The 17,259-nt window shown below is 42.1% G+C and overlaps 1 protein-coding gene across 1 annotated transcript in view; it reads left to right on the top strand.

The window, feature by feature from the left end:
• LRMP (lymphoid restricted membrane protein) overlaps positions 1–17,259 on the top strand; it is a 37,214-nt gene that overhangs the window by 18,145 nt on the left and 1,810 nt on the right. The window contains exons 19-37 of the mRNA XM_032687193.1: positions 1,939–2,000; positions 2,942–3,007; positions 3,406–3,449; positions 4,607–4,816; positions 5,572–5,653; positions 8,983–9,029; positions 9,112–9,176; positions 9,291–9,401; positions 11,514–11,590; positions 11,702–11,774; positions 12,518–12,572; positions 12,658–12,685; positions 13,244–13,384; positions 13,819–13,953; positions 14,680–14,827; positions 15,671–15,714; positions 16,326–16,403; positions 16,513–16,577; positions 17,038–17,139. Of these exons, the coding sequence (XP_032543084.1) occupies positions 1,939–2,000; positions 2,942–3,007; positions 3,406–3,449; positions 4,607–4,816; positions 5,572–5,653; positions 8,983–9,029; positions 9,112–9,176; positions 9,291–9,401; positions 11,514–11,590; positions 11,702–11,774; positions 12,518–12,572; positions 12,658–12,685; positions 13,244–13,384; positions 13,819–13,953; positions 14,680–14,827; positions 15,671–15,714; positions 16,326–16,403; positions 16,513–16,577; positions 17,038–17,139 (1,633 nt within the window). The remainder of the gene's footprint in view (positions 1–1,938; positions 2,001–2,941; positions 3,008–3,405; positions 3,450–4,606; positions 4,817–5,571; positions 5,654–8,982; positions 9,030–9,111; positions 9,177–9,290; positions 9,402–11,513; positions 11,591–11,701; positions 11,775–12,517; positions 12,573–12,657; positions 12,686–13,243; positions 13,385–13,818; positions 13,954–14,679; positions 14,828–15,670; positions 15,715–16,325; positions 16,404–16,512; positions 16,578–17,037; positions 17,140–17,259) is intronic.

Raw genomic sequence — 17,259 nt, 5'->3', positions numbered from 1 at the left:
AAAAGCAGGTGGGATCCCAAGGAATGGGTGTTGGGCTTGATCAAAGCTTCAGAACCTCCTGACAAAATCTCCTGTCTGAGGAGGAAGGATTAGTAACTCCATGGGTGCTCCTTTACCAGAGGTGCTGTTCCCACACCTGAACAGCCCACCTTATTCCTAACAAAGTCATCCCTCTTTCTTAAGCTTCCTGGACCAAACAGACTCGATTTTTTTTTTTTTTTAATTTTTTCATTCTGCTTGCTGCTTGTAGTTGCTCTGTGTTTTTGAATAACTGCTCTCTTCAGTGGAAAGCAATTGTGCCACTGTGTTGTACACATGCAACTTCTGCCACAGAGTCATGGAAACTTCATACTCCCTCTTACTCCCTAACCTCAAAAACTTGGGTGACTAAATAATGCAGTGGCTGCTTCTTCCCAAATTCTAGAGTGTGATCCCTTGCTTATAGAAAAGGAATCTGACTGATTTATCCCAGTGAACGTTTGGCCTCAGACATGAATTTCCCAAGGCAATGTTACTGATGCTCAGCATGCATATGTGTGTTGTAAACAACTCCATGTGAAACCACAGTTTGTCTTGTAGGAGACATTACATTTTTTTGTAGGGAAAAACTACCCTTTTGCTTAGCTCTGAGGCACAACTGTTATGTACTGATATGACAGGAACAGCTCCAGACTGTGCTCACCCACTTGTGATCAGTAATTTTGGCACTGTTCACGTGTGTGTGCTCATGTTCCTTTCATGCTTGCTGCTTCCTTCAAACTGTGTAGTTGATTTTTTTTTTTTCCTTAACAAGAGGCATAACAATGGAAATAGTGTGTCATTTTCCTGCTCTGAATAGACAGAGCTATTCTGCAGAATGAGCTAGAGTAAGTGAAGAGAGAGACAACCCCAGACAAGCAGACTGGTACCACTGTGACTCTAAAAAAAAAAAACCACCAAAAAACCCCCACACACTTAAAAATTCCCACCACCCTGAAAATGGCTGAGATTTTGGCTTTAAATTGCTCCAGTTAGAGATCTCTGCAAGCTTTCTCTAGATTTAATACATTAAACCTGTAGATTTAATAGAATAAAGTGGCAGATATGTAGAGAAGTTGCAAAGTGTTACGAAGAACAGGGCTGACAAACAAGGCTGCACTGAGGGAAGAATAAAAATGCTTTATATTGGCAGAAAGCCACACAGGTCTTGTTCCTCTTCTGACTGAAGGGCTGGGTTGTGGTTTCCTCCCCATCTACCCACTCCATTCCCCTACTTCCTCCCACCTGTGTGCTGAGAGGTGAGAAATTAAGGAACCTGTTGGCTAAGGAAGCTGGTACTCAACCTCAGTCAGCCTGGCACTGCTCCTTTTACGTTTCAGGTGTCTAATTGTGCCTTGCCCCTAATTGCTCCAGCCCTCATCCAGTGAAATGCTGCCCAAGCTGCTGAGAGCTCCTTTCAGTGCTTGGGAACTGAGGTCACAGTGCTAATAAAATCCCCTCTCACCCTCCATATTAACTGTGGTATAAAAGATATGATAGAATTAAGGTAGAACTCACTGGAGGCGGGTCTTGGCATTACCAAACTTGAACAAAGAATGCTTCTAAATATAACATAAAGCCCATCAACTTTAAAACTTCTCTACAGGACAACAAATGCTTCTCTTGCAATAATTAATCTGTTTTCACAGGGAACTTCGGTATCACAATGTTAATAATGCTGGGAAGCATAGCCCTCACCCCCTGTATAGCAAGGGGAAATGTAACCATGGGGAAGAAAGTGTCCAGTGTTTTTCTCTTTTCTGTGGAAAAACTGTTGTAGGCATAACTAGACTAATGCAAGTTACAGTGAGTTCTGATGGGTAGTAGTCAGGTTTAAAGGTGCTATAACATCTGTAAAATCCAGCTCCTTGTTATGAATCTGTAAGGAACCCTGATAGGTTTGTGAATGTCTCCTCATAGCAACTGCTAATGCACTGAGATGGGAACTGCTTCAGAGGAGACTCTGCGAGTTGGTGTGTCAGGTATGACCTTGTTTGGTGGGAGAAGGAGAGGCAGGTTTGCCCAGGAGGTGCTCTGGTGGAAGGACAACCACAGCTGGGATGAGCAGCAAATAATTTGGCAGCATCAGGTTTCTCCTTTTGTAGCATATAGATGCAGCAAATTGCACATACCAATCTGCACGTTGCTATTTTCCTTATTCAACCTTCTGGGAAAAATGGGTTGGGACTTACAGGTGTGGTGTTGGTGAACAATTGTTGGTGATCACATCAAATGGTTTTGTTCTTCACTAATGAGTTGATGTGATTTATTTTTTTTTTTCCCCCCCAAATCAGTCCTCTCTTCTGCAGACAGACTTGAAAACAAACGTTTAAAATCTTGTCCTGTAAGATCTTTTTTTTCAATATCCAGGGCACTGGGATAGTGAAACAGTTATTACCTTTGTGGCCCTCTGTGGAAATATGTTGGAAATTACATAACTCTGGAGTGCTTTGCTTTGAATAAAATTACTTGCTTCAACTTTGGAAGGGGGCGGAGGGGGAGACATTGTGGAAAGACTTTAGTAAGGAATGCTATAGCTCAGGGTCTGAACAATCTGGGTTTAACACAGAATAACAAGGTATTTATAATGGCAAACAGAAGATCCTGAAGTGGCTCCTAGGCTGTAACAAGAGCATCAGAGGAGTGGGATCAAAACTCTGGGCCAGCTGCCTGTGAATAAAACTTGTATTTGTGTATGAAGGTCTGCAGAATTAAAGGCTGAAAGTAGCAAGGGAGAAACAACTGCAGAGTTTTGCAGTTGCAGTTTTGTAACTGATAGCTGAAAATAGTTCAGCTTGAAAGATAAAGTTGCTTTTTGCTCAGAATCAGTAGCAGTGTTCTCTTCTCCTTTTTTTACCTCTTTTTTTTTTTTTCTTTTTCCTTCTGCATCTGCCTGCCTTAAACTATTTCTCTCCTGCAACAGTGCTGTGCAGAGTTAGAATCTACCTATGGTCTGCTGCCCACCTCAGCTGAACCTATAAAAGGGAAGGTAAGTGTGCTTTCTATGACCATTGCTGAGCCTCTTAAAGTGTTTGGGCTTTTTTCTTCATGACCTGAGGGAAATAAATAACTTCGTTTGCCGGAAACTTCACTGAGTTAAACATTCCATAAGAATAATTTGAGATCCATGTATGTGTACATATGCTTGCATGTGTTTAAATGTATACAAAGGTATATTCCATGCATATTTCTTGCAAGTGGAAAGATTATTCTCCCTCTTCCTGTACCTGTTGTGCCTGTTGAGGATGTGAACTTTTCTAGACAAAAAAAAGGCAACAGATAATGAATTTGTAGTTGTTGGTATTACATTATGCAGATGGGGGGGGAAGTTGGTGGCTTTATAAATTCAGTGTGGTTGTACAGCAGCACTTTTTATTTTTCAATTAGCAGCTCTATTGCTCTAAAAGGCCGTGGAGTGAAGGACCCTCAGATCTTTTGTCCTGGCACAGTTCCCCTCTGCTAGGTAAGACCTGGTGGTGCTGACCATTTTTCTATCTCTCTCCTGAAGTACCTGCAGAGTTGATAGAACAGTATCATTAGTGATAAATATGCTGGTAAAGTGTGGAAAATCTATTGTGAGTTTTAACTTATTCCTGCGTGTGATCCAGGAGGCTGAACCATGTTTGTAGTGCTTGAAAAGGTGGCTGGCTGGCTGTCACTCTGACAGGAGTCCCCAAAAGCTTAAGGAACTCTCAATATAAATCATACATCCAGGTATATTCCTGACAAGATGCTTGCCAACATAGAGCAAGAGGGCTTGAGCCATGTTCTTCCCATTCCCATTGAGAGAGCAAGTGATGTTCTGCTCCTTTGCTGCTGAGTTGAGGCCAGTGCTGTTTTAAAAACTTCAACAGGTAACACAACTACTGAGAAAAAAATCATAGAATTATAGAAAATAGAATGGCTTGGGTTGGAAAGGACCATAAAGATCATCCAGTTCCAACCCCCTGCCATGGGCAGGGACACCTTCCACTAGACCAGGTTGCTCAGAGCCCCATCCAACCTGGCATTGGACACTTCCAGGGATCCAGGGGCAGCCACAGCTTCTCTGGGCAACCTGTGCCAGGGCCTCACCACCCTCACAGGGAGGAACTTCTCTCATATAACTAACCTAAACAGGTATAATAACAACAGACTAACAGCCTATAAATGCTCAAATTTAATTCTAGGCTGTACTGAGGGAAATGGAAGAAGATCTTGCTTTACTACAAGTGCTCCTTATAAGAACATTCTGCTGCTCTGAAAGGGCTGTTCCAGTGAGCCAGCTGGGAGTTTTCTTGCAGCTTCCTATAATATCATGATCCAGCAAATAAGGCAGGTTTTCTCAGCTTGCACCAATCAAGTACTGATATATTAAAAAAAAATCATTTATTCCCTGGTCCTCTCTACCACACAAACCAATTCACTACCACAAAGCTGTCAAGTGTGGAAGTTTCTAAAACCTGACTGGTGGAAAGTGCCCATCCCCAGGTGCTGCAGACTCTCCATCTACAAAACACGTAACACCTTCATACCAAGGTGGAAGTCACCTTATTATAAATCTCTTTGGGTTTTCTGCTTCTTGGTTATTTTAGACTTAGATTTAGTTATGTCTCAGTTTTTGGCTAACTTTGCCAACAACCACCTCTCTTTGCTCTTGTCTGTCTTTAGATGCTCTGAGCTTGGAAACCTCCTGCCCAAATAACTCCCCCGGGCACAGCTGGGACCGGCCTTGCAGGCAGAGCTCTGGCAGCTGCACCTTTGGAAGGGGTGACCTGGGACATGTGTCCACATCAGATGTGACATCAGAGGCCTGCAGGTAAGATGGCAGAATAACCTCTTTGGGGGGAAAGGTGGAGGAGTCCATGGGATGTGCTGGATTCAACATCAGAACCTCCCTTACGAGAAATACTGGACATCCAGTGATCAGCAAATGGTGACATGGGGTAACACTTGACTTCTATCCACAAATATGGAAACTCTTTTCTGGAAATGTTGGCAGTCAGTCAAATACAGTGATGGTGTTTCCATTTAATACTGGAGAACTGAGGCACGATTTAGGCATTCTGGTCTATTTTCCATGTGTAGCTCACAATTGGTGCTTCCATTAGGTGCCTTTGAGGAGTCACTTTTTTGTTTATTTGCAGAGTTTAGAGCAGGAATTCTGTGGTCTTTGCTTACCAAGGTGCCTCCTTAGATCTTTAAAATAGGTGTTGAACTGCTTAAGATTTTGAAAGCTGAAGGGAATTGCAGTGAATATTTTAAAAGATAAGGATGTTCCTGGAGGTGCAGAGGCAGGCAGTCTGCAGCAAAAGACTCAGCAGCTCTTGAAGCTTTTGCCACTGGTTTTCTGTAGAATTTTGCAGTGTGGAGGAGGCTGGGAAAAGAGCTGGTGGTGGTTCTTGCTGTTCGGGGGAGGAGGGATTGATGTTGGTGATGAATTTGTCTTTCTCTGAGAGATCAGCTGACTGACGATACAGATAGTGGTACCTTCAGTTGTTATGTGCTTAAGGAAAATGGGCAACACATCTCACTGTTGTTTGGGCAAGATGCAAATAAAGTGTGTGTTGCCAGGTGGAAAATATGCTCTGCTGGTGACTACACTGATGCAGACCTTCCTGTTTCCATTACAATGATGGACTCTTCACTTACTGAGGTAAGTGCTGTCTCTGATGCCCTGGATGTGGTTTTGAACAGGTTCAGGCATTTTAGTGCCTTACTCAGGCCCAGGTCTAGGCTGATCAGCTGTAAATCAGCACTGCTGCAAGGTGAATGGAGTTGGCTGATGCCAGCAAGGTGCTGTGTGGGGTATTCCCTCCTTTTGGGCACACTTCTGGAATACCATGGTTATAAATCTGAATGCCTTGATATTTACGTGCAACTGGGTCGTTCTTTTAGCTGAGGTGTATTTTAAATGTGGTTTCACGACTTGAGACAGTGCTGGTTTTGCAGTAATACTTGGTTATGCCAGGGAAGCCTGAGTGCTTTCTCTCTTTTTATCCACCTGCAAGGAGCCACAGGGTGCTTTAGTTGGGAAATGCTGCCTTTCTTTGCACTTTCTCCCACGGCCACCATGTAACAGCAGAGAAATACCATCTTTGCTGTATGAAAGCTTTCCTTCAGCTGATGTACTCAGCTATGCCTTTGTGCTGGCTCTAATTCTGCCTCTACAGCTTGAGCTGTCAGTCAGTTTTCTCGTGGCAACAGCAAGATGAGCTGCAGCTCAGCACACCCAGTTGTGCCACAATGCTCACTGTTGAAATCCAGACCTCAGCTCTGCCACACAGAGCTTTGCAAAGAGCTTTACAGACTCCAGTGATGATGGTGATGATGGAAGAATACTGGTCGGTGGTTTCTGTTAACCTGGAGATAACCTGTGGGACTGAATAACCTTTATAACCTAAATAACCTTAAATAATAGTCTTTGGTCCAGTTGTAGCAGCAAATCAAAGCAGAAAGTATAGTGAGGGTAGAAAGTAAGAGTGATGGGCACTGCCTGTGGTTTCAGCACACTGCTTGCTTGGGGTAGAGCAGATGAAGAACTCCCAGCTTATGCTGCTACTGCTTAAGTCACCTTAAAGAGGATAATCTCAAGGGTTCTTGCTTTAGCCAGTCCTTCTGGAAAGCCACAGCCTTGCAAAGGTGTTTAAAACACCCATGCTTCATTGCTCTGGAGCTTTCTGTAATTCCAGCTGGGCTCAGAAATGTCACTTTTCCATTCTTGGTATCATTTTTTAATACAAACTTTCTGTGTAAATATTCTAAAGGAGGAAAATTAAAAAGGTTAAAGCTTGTCCCAAAAAGAAGGCAAATGGGCTCTGCTCAGTATCTGTTCTAAAAACTGGCATGCAGCAAAATTTGTGTATCCTTGTTTAATAGGAAAAGTCTCCCTAGTTTTCTTTGGAATTTTATTACACTGCCATTGCAGATGTATTTGAGCAGATCAAGTCTTTCAGCATATAAGTAACTCAAATTATTTATGTGGAAGCATCATCATCGTAGGAGGTTGAGGGCTATTTAATAAAGGAGTGCTTGGGCTTGGGCTTTTTATACTTGTTTTGATTTACAAATGTGGAAGTTGTATCACAGTCTGAAAACCAGGTCTTCCAAATGTTAATAATTGTTTGGAAAGGGTTATAAAAGACTGTGGCCAGAATTTGTCTGCTATTATAGAGAATCCTTGGATTACTATGTTAATTGAAGGAATGGAAGGGGGGGAAGTACGTTAGGAATGTTCTGCAGGATCTTCTCTGACACAGTCTTTTTATGAGTAGGAAGAGCCATTTTCTAATGCCCTGGGCCAACAGATTTTACTGGAAAATCTAAAATGTGGGCTTTTCTTGTTGTTTTTTTTTTTTTTCCTTTAAGTGTAATCCATGGGAATACACAATCCTAATAGTATTTTTAAAAACTGAATTGAGGATTTTCTTCCCTTGCAAACAGAAACCATGGACCATGTGATTAACTGGTGAGGGAGAAGGCATGTAGAGTAATGAATTGGTTTAGTCACTTCCAGATGATGCAAGGGGCTTTCTGTTTGTTTGGGTGCTGTGTATAAGTTTTAAAGACCCTTTAGATTTCTTTTGTTTTCTTTTCCACCTCCTCCTTCCCTGGCTCTGCTGCAGACCTAATGGCACCAGCAAAGCAAATGCAGTGCTGTACTTCCTTCAGCTTGAGAGAGCATTCAAATAATAATAAAAATAGCCTGAATTTGCATTAGAGGAAGCATCCATCTGGCTGGGGCAAGGCTCTGATGGTGGGGGAGTGAGGAGGGGAGAGAAGGCACTTACTGATGCTGGGAGTAGTTGATTGCTCTCAGAAGTGACCAGGGACCTGGACGACTCCTGTTCTACTTTGCTGGGTTTCCTGGGCCCTATTAGGATGTTTTAGGAGGGAGGAATGATACCAAAACATGGCTTTTCGGTTGGCTCCCCACACACAATTCAACAGTGCTTTTGGACTTGCTGTACGGGGGTCTGGCCTGGCCTCACACCTTCTCTGCTTGGAGAGAGGTTTTGGGTTGTTTATTTTTTTTTTATTTTTAAATGTATTCAACACTCCTTCAACAGTGGGTGCAGTTCATCACAACTCATTACCAGCTCAAACCTTTAAACCTCAGTTTCACCCTGTATTTTCATCTGTAAGACAAATCATTTTAACAATGTGGAGTTTTTAACAAGCTGGAATTATCCAGGATAAAATGAAGAAGAGGGATAGTACCCCTACAGTGCCTCCCTCGATACATTAAAAGACCGAACAGGATATTGGTTTTGTCTGTGATGTGATAAGACTCGAGTCCAGAACCACATGGGAGCAGCTTAAAGGAACATGAGGAAAAACTATGTACCCACATTTAACTGCTTTTTGCTGTTTGCACACTGAGGAGGAGGCCCAGGGCCCTCTGAAGGGGCTGGATAACTTTTATGTATTTAATACTGTAAAACTGGAGTCATTTAAAGAGAAATACTAAAATGTACAACGCAACATGCAAGTTTTCTGTGTTCTGAACTTGGTCATGCTGTTACTATTAAAACTTTTATTTACCTAGATGAGTCTGGTACCCATAACCAAGTGAAGCTCTGTGAACCTCACTTGTAGGGTTTGAGGTCAAGACCTTCAAGATTGATATGTCTTGATACACAACACTAGGGTGGAACAGAGGTGCAGTAACATGTGCCTTGGACATTTGAAAACGTGCATAAGAAGCAAACCATGAAGTCAGGAACCAAAATACAATCTCTAAGTACAATATTCCTGAGATAAGAGTTCTGAAGAAATGTAGTGATCACTGCTAGTAATCTGCTACACTACTCACTGTATCTATGGGTGGCTTTAGAAGGTGGATCTATGGGCATTTCCCATCTAGTCTTCACTGCTGAAATAATTTAGGCCCAGCTGGGGCAATTATTGAAGCTTTGACACAGAAATTTGATACTAGCATGGCAACCCTCTCCCTGACACTAACCCTTCTCTCTCTCCCTGAAGCTTGACTGTGCAGAGGCAACGCTACCAGCCAGTGTGATCCCATCCAGGTTAGGTCCTGTGCAAAATTTAAAAACCTTTATGGAGATTGTATAATGTGCATGAGTATCTGAAAGAGTTTTGCTTTGGCAGTGACCACCTCACTTCAGCCCGAGACGTTCTTGCGTCCTCGGTGGAAAGCACGGCACCGGTGACGGGTGAGTCCTTAACCTGGGGCTGAGGGGCAAAGGTTTGCGCTGCAAGTCTTGGATATGCTGAAGTCTGTGCATTTACTGAGATGTAAGGGCTGTGTCTTCTGCCTGGTACCGTAGGCTGCCTTATTATGGAGGAAAAATCACCCCAGGGCTTACGTGAGGGAGAGGACAATGTGCCAGCTCCTGCAGCAACAAACAGCAATAAGGATCCAGCTGGTCCTGTGTCAGGTACAGTAACTGCTGCACTGCCCTGGCACTCACCCAGTGGTTTGCTTCCAGCACACCTTTTGAAGTGAGGAAGCTGAGTAAGAACAACAACTTGTGAATTTCTGGTTTTTTTGCAAATATTGTCACCTGCAAGTGCCTCTCAGCCCTCCCTGAAACTCTGAGTGGGAATGAGGCTTCACGTGTTTACAGGAGGCTGGTGGGCTGCAGCACTGCAAGTAAACATGAAACAGCTTAGTGAAATCTTGATGGTTGCTTAGCTGGCAAAGCATTGCTTTGGTACTAAACCCCAGGTCATTTTGGGAGGGGAGAGAGTGTTTTCATGGTTTTTAGAGAGTTTAGTTCCACCATTAGACCAAATAACACTTTTTCCTCTCTTACAAAACTGTTGCTCAGTGTGCAAGAAGCTGGGCTGGATCAAGAGGAGAGATGAGGATAGAGGCCTTTGTGTATGAATCTGTCTTTTGCTATAGCCATAGACACCCAGAAGAATTATTCTTACCACATCTGGTGGTGCTTCTTCCACTTAAAAGCTATAAAAGCAAACCCAAACTTGAGTAGGTGTACACAGTGTATTTAAGTTATTTTTATAAAAGCTGATCTGAATAAGCAGCACAAAATACCTGTGTGTGCTTGTTTGTAACCATTTTTTAATCTTTACCTAAATGTAAGACTTTATGGCTTCCTGTTTGGTTTTGTTTCATTCTTTGTGTTATCTTCCTGAACTGTAATTCAATCCCCTCACTTAAAAGTGTTTTCTTTCTACTAATTTGCCTCTACTGTTAATCTTCGTATGTGACCCAGGTGCTTTTGGCAGGGAGGAAACAGATATGCAGAACAGATCAGAAAGAGTCCCAGCAGCTTTAAAATCTGAGAATCAATTTAAGTGTTGTACATACCTGAAAATAAAGTGTTTCTACTATTAGTATTGAGGAATCTCCACTTGTGGGCTTTGCTAGTACCATACTATGTCTTCTAGAGGGCTTGGCTGCTGCAGATACTAATAGGGACAGAATTCTGAGCAGAAGTTTTTTTTCATGTTCATCCCCCTGAAACTGGAGGGGGTTTTTTTTGTTTTTGTTTTTTGTTTGTTTTCCCCTGTGCCATTTCTTCAACTCAAATCTGTCTGTGTGTGTGACTACATAAACAGAAAACAAAACAAAATTCTAGATATTCATAAAGCTACCAGAGGTACTGCTACACAAGAAATCTAGTGTGACTCTGACTTTCTTCAGTTTCCTAAATACTCTTGTTTTTAAATATCTCTAGTAACTGTCAAGGTTATTTTTGCTTGCTTTAAAGCCTTTCTAAATTGTGGCACTTGAAAGTTTGTGTTGCTTTTGAACTGGCATCATCAACTGAATTTACCAGTTTGTTACCACTTAGCTTCTGGGAAAAAGAGTTATTTTGTTGGCTTTGTCAGCACCCTTCTGGTTCACTTTTTGGGTACGAAGGCAGACCAGGTTCAGAGTTTATGGACACCTGGAATACCATAACTGTGTGCAAATTGTGCATTTCATGACCTCGTTGTGCTCAAACTCCTCAGTAACAGCAGCTGAATCAGTGCTTATTTCTTAATATCATCTGATATTCCATAATGTGAAAGAAGAGAATTACAGATACTCATAATTTGTCCTGTTGCTTTGTGCATGGGACTTCTTAAAAAATATTTCTGTGCCTATAGAACTCAAAATAAAAAGTAACTACAAGCTGTCTCTTTAAAGAGCAAACCAAACAACCCCCCCCCAAAAATAATAAACAATAACCAACAAATAACAAAAGCCCAATATAATAAAATTAATTTATCCAAGGAAATATTATTATAACTCCTTGAAACTTCAGCTACAGCAAGTACAACCAGGAGTAATATTCTCAGCTCTAGACATATAACACTGCTTATTGGGATTTTTTTCCAATCCAAACATAATTATCACACTTCTTTCTGTATGTCTTTATAGTGCTTTTTTGCTGCTACCTCTCCTCCTTAGTGGCTTCTACTGACATTTACTGTGGTTTCTTTTAGCCCTGTTGGCCCATGGCTCATATGGTGGGTGTTGGAAGCTTGGTGGGATTTCTTTGTAATTATATTTGACTTTTGGGAATGTTTTTCCACAGGACCCACCAAACAGGAATTCTGCCCTGTGATGGAGGAACACAAACCTGCACTTCAAAGTGTTTTAAAGCAAGACCTGGTAAGAGTCCTGGTGACAGTGAGACACCAAACTGCTCTGGCTGAGGGGACAGGCCTCCTCCAGAGGTGTTGAGGCTTCTCCCTTGCTGTAATTATTCTGCTGTGCCTTTAGGAGGGAGACCAAGAAAAGAAAAATAACAAAGAGTGGGGTGAGGAAGTACCAGCTGTGGTTCCCAGCAGGAAAGGTAAGAGGTTCTTGCTGAACACGTTCACATCACTCACTGGAGCACAAATCCTGGTCACCTGAGCTGTGTAGGGAGGGGCAGAGAGCTGCCTGTCCCACACCAAATATTATAAGGGGCTTTTGTTTTAAGGAGTAGTAGCTGCAGTTTAGAGATCAAAATGGATTAGCAATGCAGAGAAGGACAGTGGTGTCATGCAAAATCTGATTGCTACAGATACTGATGTAACCAGCTCCATGTTCCTTTAGACAGCAGGGAAAAATTCTTAGGAGCTGCAAAGAAGTTGGGATGTTTGAAACAGTTCTGGCACATCTGTTCTCCCCAAAGATTTGTAAAGCAGCATCTCTATGCTAGATCCAATATAGATAAGCAGGATGTTGTTTTTACTTAGACATGTCTGCTCTTCTAGTCCCCTCACCTCTTGCCCTTGGAGCTCACTAAAAGCTACTGATGTAGTATCTCATGTAACATCCTGAAGCCAAAACATTTAATTAACCAGTTCTGTGCTAATAAGATGCCAGTTGAAGCCACCTAAACAAGTAACTTCTGGGGCTTTGTAGAAGTGGCAGAGCTGTGCTGTCTCACACCCAAAATACTCTGAGTTGCTTTTATTGGCAAGAGCTGAACACTGGAAATCTTCCACAGTGGCTTCTGTTGAAGCTTGAAAGACTTTCATAGGTTGGTTTGGGGAGGCTGTTTTTTCAGTTTTATCTGAAAGATTTTTGGGTTTTTTTGTCTCTTGTCAGGGAGTTCACCCACTGCAGGTGGCATTAAAGGAGATAAGACAAAGCAAAACGAGCCGTAAGTGTTTTGACTTTGAGTGATCAGCTGCAGGCATGAATTTAAAGCTGCAGTGTGTTACATGATTCTTCTTCTTATCTTACAGTGAATCCCCTAGTGAGAAGGAAGTGGAGGTAAGTCTCAACTGCTTGTATCCTTAAGTATTGTGTACAACAGAAAGATCTGGTAGAGAAGCCGTGATTAATATCTTGTCCTAAGTAAAAGAATGATGCTGAGCAGCTTAAATTGGATGTATTTCTATATGTTACCTTCTGAAATCAGCCTTTTCAAGCTTAATGGAAATTTTGCAAGGGATGGGAAAAAGGTAGAAATCTGTAAAACTGAACATAATCATATGATGAACATAGTCACCATTGTAACATTTGTTTGCAAGCTTAAAGGAGCGTAGCTGTGACCTCCTCCCAAGCAGAATGTGCTGATTTCAGAGAGTTATGTCAAAAGGCACAGATGGCACACTGTGCTGCCAGGATGTCACCTATTCTGGCTGCAGAATGTTCCCCCCATCACTACAGATGGGAAGGCTTGCTTTGGGAAAGCAGGCCATGTTCTGTACCTCTTCTATAACTTCATTCTTGGGGTACAGTCCCAAATGTCATGTCAGTGTCCAAGTCTACTTAAAAAGCTTCTGCATCACTTGGATTATTCTGAAATCTTCTCCTTTCCCCCAACAGGCTGAATTTCTGAGGTTGTCTTTAGGTTTTAAATGTGACTTGTTTACCTTGGACAAGAGGGTGAAGCTTGAAGAAAGGTCCCGAGATTTGGCTGAAGAAAACTTGAAAAAGGAGATCACAAATGCTGTAAAGATGTTGGAGGTTAGTATTGGCCAAGGCTGGTAGGGTGGATGGGGTGAACAGCTGTGAAAGTACCTCTCTTGAAACAGCTCTTTTAAGGTTGTGTGTGATATATTATAAACTAATCTGGATGAAGTTCTTGAGCAGCGCAGTTGAAATATGAGAGGTTATGAGGGGTAACCTTCATCTGACTGGTTTGTGTGCTCAGGCAACAGGGAATTTTTCTGTAGCACAAGCATCTGACCTGAACCCCTGTCTTCAGCTGGTTTTGTGCTAGATAAGCAGAGGTCTCTGCCCTCTGAAGTTCTGTATCCAAGTTACACTGGTTGAAGATGTTGGATGCTGATCTTGTGCCTGTGTGGGCCCAAACACAACTCGTAAGAGCCCTTAGCTGGGTTCACCCTTTGTTCTCTGTTGATAACTCACACCTATTTTCTTACCAATGTGCCTCTCAGGCTTTAGTTCCTTTGTGTGAAGAAGACAACCAAGCACAGGAGATCATTAAGAAGCTGCAGAAAAGCTTGCAGTTCCTCAGCCAGTATGCAGCCCGAGTGGCCAGCAGAGCAGAGATGTTGGGAGCTATTAATCAGGTAACCATTTCTGTGTAAAAGTATTTTGTACAAAGATAAAACCTTCTAAATGTAAAGGGGTGGTCACATCTGTTTGCTGGGCTTCTGGTTCCAGAACTGGATTTGGGAATCTGGTGTATATAGTGTAAAAATAAATATATATATATAGTGCAAAAAGAAATAAGGTCCTGATTTAAAAGAAAAACCAAACAAAAATCATAATAAAAAAAGACTTTTTACAGCAGTGGGATATACATAATAGCAAGCACGAGAAAGCAATTTGACAGCAGTAGTCTTGAAGTTCTAATGATGTTTCTGTGCCTTATGGAAAGGGCAGTTAATGAGCTAAATGTATGGAAATGTGCAAAGACCTGCTCAAATGCTGGATGTAATTGTGAGTAATGCCACGGAGCAGCATGAAAACACAACTTGGCAATACCAGCAAATGCGTGGTGGCAGCTGAGACTGCAGATCAGAGAAAGAGATGAGGAGGAGTTGTAAGAGCTTGGAAAACTGAAGACTTCATTATTTATTTTAGGATAAGAGTAATCAGTGGAGAAATGAAACCTGGGCATGTGTTGAGACACGGGTTGTAGTGGAACTTTGAAAGGGTGGACAAAAATGGGAGGCTGCTGCTTCATTGTGATACAACATGACAGCAGGTGCTGAAGGAGGGAAATTTCTAAACATGATACACTTCCTCAGAGTTATTTCCTTTTCCTCCTGCTGTTGCCCTTGCCCTGTCAGGAGAGCCGGGTCAGCAAGGCCGTGGAAGTAATGATCCAACATGTGGAAAACCTAAAGCGCATGTACGCGAAAGAACACGCGGAACTCGAGGAGCTGAAACAGGTCCTGCTCCAGAACGAGAGATCCTTCAGTTCCCTGGGAGACAGAGGTAACTGGAAAAAACCCTTTCTAGCACCTGCCAGAGGGACCCTTTTAGGTGAAGCATAGATGAAGGGGAAATAGCAATTTGTTGGTAGTATTAAAAACAACTCCCTGAAATTAAACTTTGTAAACTGTGATGGATCTTGGAGTGTCTGTGTGGGACCACTGCAAGTACACAGGAACATTCTGGCTTTCAGAAAAGTGCATTGCATGTGTTGGTGATAATCTTATTCCTTGTGAGCAGTGAATTTGGGTGGTGGCTCACACTGGAGCATTTGCAGGAGCTATTTCTAGGTAGCTGAGCTTTGGCTGCTCTCTACAGATGCTTCCTGCCCTTCTCTGAACACGAATTACAGACTCCTTAAGAGCAGGGGGGCCTAATTTCCCCCTCTAAGCAGGTGGCAGAGCAGTCAGATTTTCACATGGTGCTGTGCACTTGTGGATTTGCTAGAGAAATATTAAATTCTTCTGAGAAATAGGATGTGTCTTTTTAAAAACCAAAAGGGCAGTCTCACACAACAGTAAAATCCTGGCAGGAGCCTTCTGAATCACAGGCTACTCTGTTCTGACTGTAAAATATAGTCCTGTAACAGGACACTGCCTTGATAATAGAATATTTTTGATGAGAGTGACAGAAATTGATGCTTGCAGAGGATGTGTAATGTGTGGATATTAAGAACTTATTTAATGAATTAGAAAGCTTTTTCCTGAGATCTCATTTCTGCTTTCTGAGAGTGCTCTCATACACTCTTTGATTAATGAAAACACTACAAAAAGTCAGACCTTTAGCTGAAAGTAGAGCTGAAACTGTGTTCCTGTAAGCTTGTTCTCATGTTTGATCTCTTCACAGACGAAGCTACAAATAAAAAGCTACCAAGTCCTTTTAACTTTAAGGTACAGCGTTACATGAAATGTCAAGTTTTTAAGTGTTGTGTACCTGTGTCTTCCTTTGCTTTGTCATGTGCTGGTGCTCTGCTACATGCTTGGCTTGGTGGTTTTCTGTCACAAATATGGGTTGATGTCATCAAACATGAGGATCTACTTTTCAGGCATCCCACCAACCTTCTAAGTCACACATAGGAGATGACATAGTCGGCCTCTCAGTGGTTAAGAAATACTGTTCACTTGTGGTTCTCTCATTGGGGTTAAAAAAAGGCTTAGCACAGAAATATGAAAAAAAAAAAATAGATGAGAGTGATTTAAATTGATTATAGGAATTCCTGTGAGCAGGATTAGGGGAATTTAGACACATTCAGTTTTGCTATTTTGCTGGGAGCTGAGTAATCAGCTTTAACCCCACTCAGGTGCTAAAAACTTAATGATGCTTTAAAGAATGATTTTTGCCTGCACTTGTGATTTGGTTCTTTGTGTGTCACTTCAAGCCAAGTATCAACACCTATTTTTTATGATACAGTCTGTATAAAAACAGATGGGTGTTTTATGTGCTCAGTTGAGTAATCCAATGGTTCCTTGATAAGAGCCAGTAATGCCTCTTATTTGTGTAGCCATCGTCAGCCCTGCGGAGAGTTAGCATTGCCACAGTGCCCAGGAGTGCTGGGAATGCAGGGATTGGGTTGCCACTGGTAAGTAGGAGGTTCCCAAAGGGGTAGGGAGGTGCTTGGTCTTCTTAAAACTGGCTGGGCTGAAGTGTGAGAATGACAGTGCAGTAAATGTGCCAAATTTCTTCTCCAGGCCCAACTCCACGACCCTGAAGGAGACGAACGGAGTGAGAGGTTCAACAGGAGATCAAGCAGCTGGTAAATTCCTTTGGGCTTGTCTTTGAAAAGGGTGAAATGTTTTTTTTCAACTCCAACTATGCCTGTAGTAAACAGCTTATGGGGCATCTCAAAGTATAACAATGTTTATGCTATGCCTTCCACATTAGTTTTAGGTGCTACAACAGGTAAATGAGCCTTCAGGACTAAATGTTACAGCTGCTCTTTTTTATTTATTTAATCTATTTTATTTTTTATTAAGCATTGGAAACTTTTTTTTAAAAAAAATACCTCAACTAAAGTGTAAACTCTAAGTATCAGTCATTGATGGATCTGTGGTTTTGTTTGGTTTTGGGTATTTTTTCCAATAATTGTAATTTCAGGCATCTAATTTCGAAAGTTATTTGTCTAAGGCCTACCTAAATGAGTAGCAGCCTGCTAAATTTCTAATTTCCTGCTATTTCCTGGGGAAATTCAGGCAAATTTGTTTAAAATGTGCCAGGGGTAAACTAGGGGTGAAGCAAAACGAGAAGCGTCCCTCGCTGCAGCGATTCCTCAGCACCTATTCCTGGGCAGAGTATGAAGAGGAGCACTTTGCACCAAAGTAAGTCCAACAGCAACCTCCTCAGGGATGTGTGAGCAGGGTGGGTTGGTTGGTGTTTAATGAACTCTTTGATGATCAGGGCTATAAAATCCAGCTAATGTGAATTTAGCTTGATGGCAA

Source organism: Chiroxiphia lanceolata, chromosome 5 (assembly GCF_009829145.1).
Source record: "Chiroxiphia lanceolata isolate bChiLan1 chromosome 5, bChiLan1.pri, whole genome shotgun sequence".
In the NCBI taxonomy this organism is placed as follows: domain Eukaryota; kingdom Metazoa; phylum Chordata; class Aves; order Passeriformes; family Pipridae; genus Chiroxiphia; species Chiroxiphia lanceolata.
This window is presented reverse-complemented; position numbering and strand designations above follow the sequence as displayed.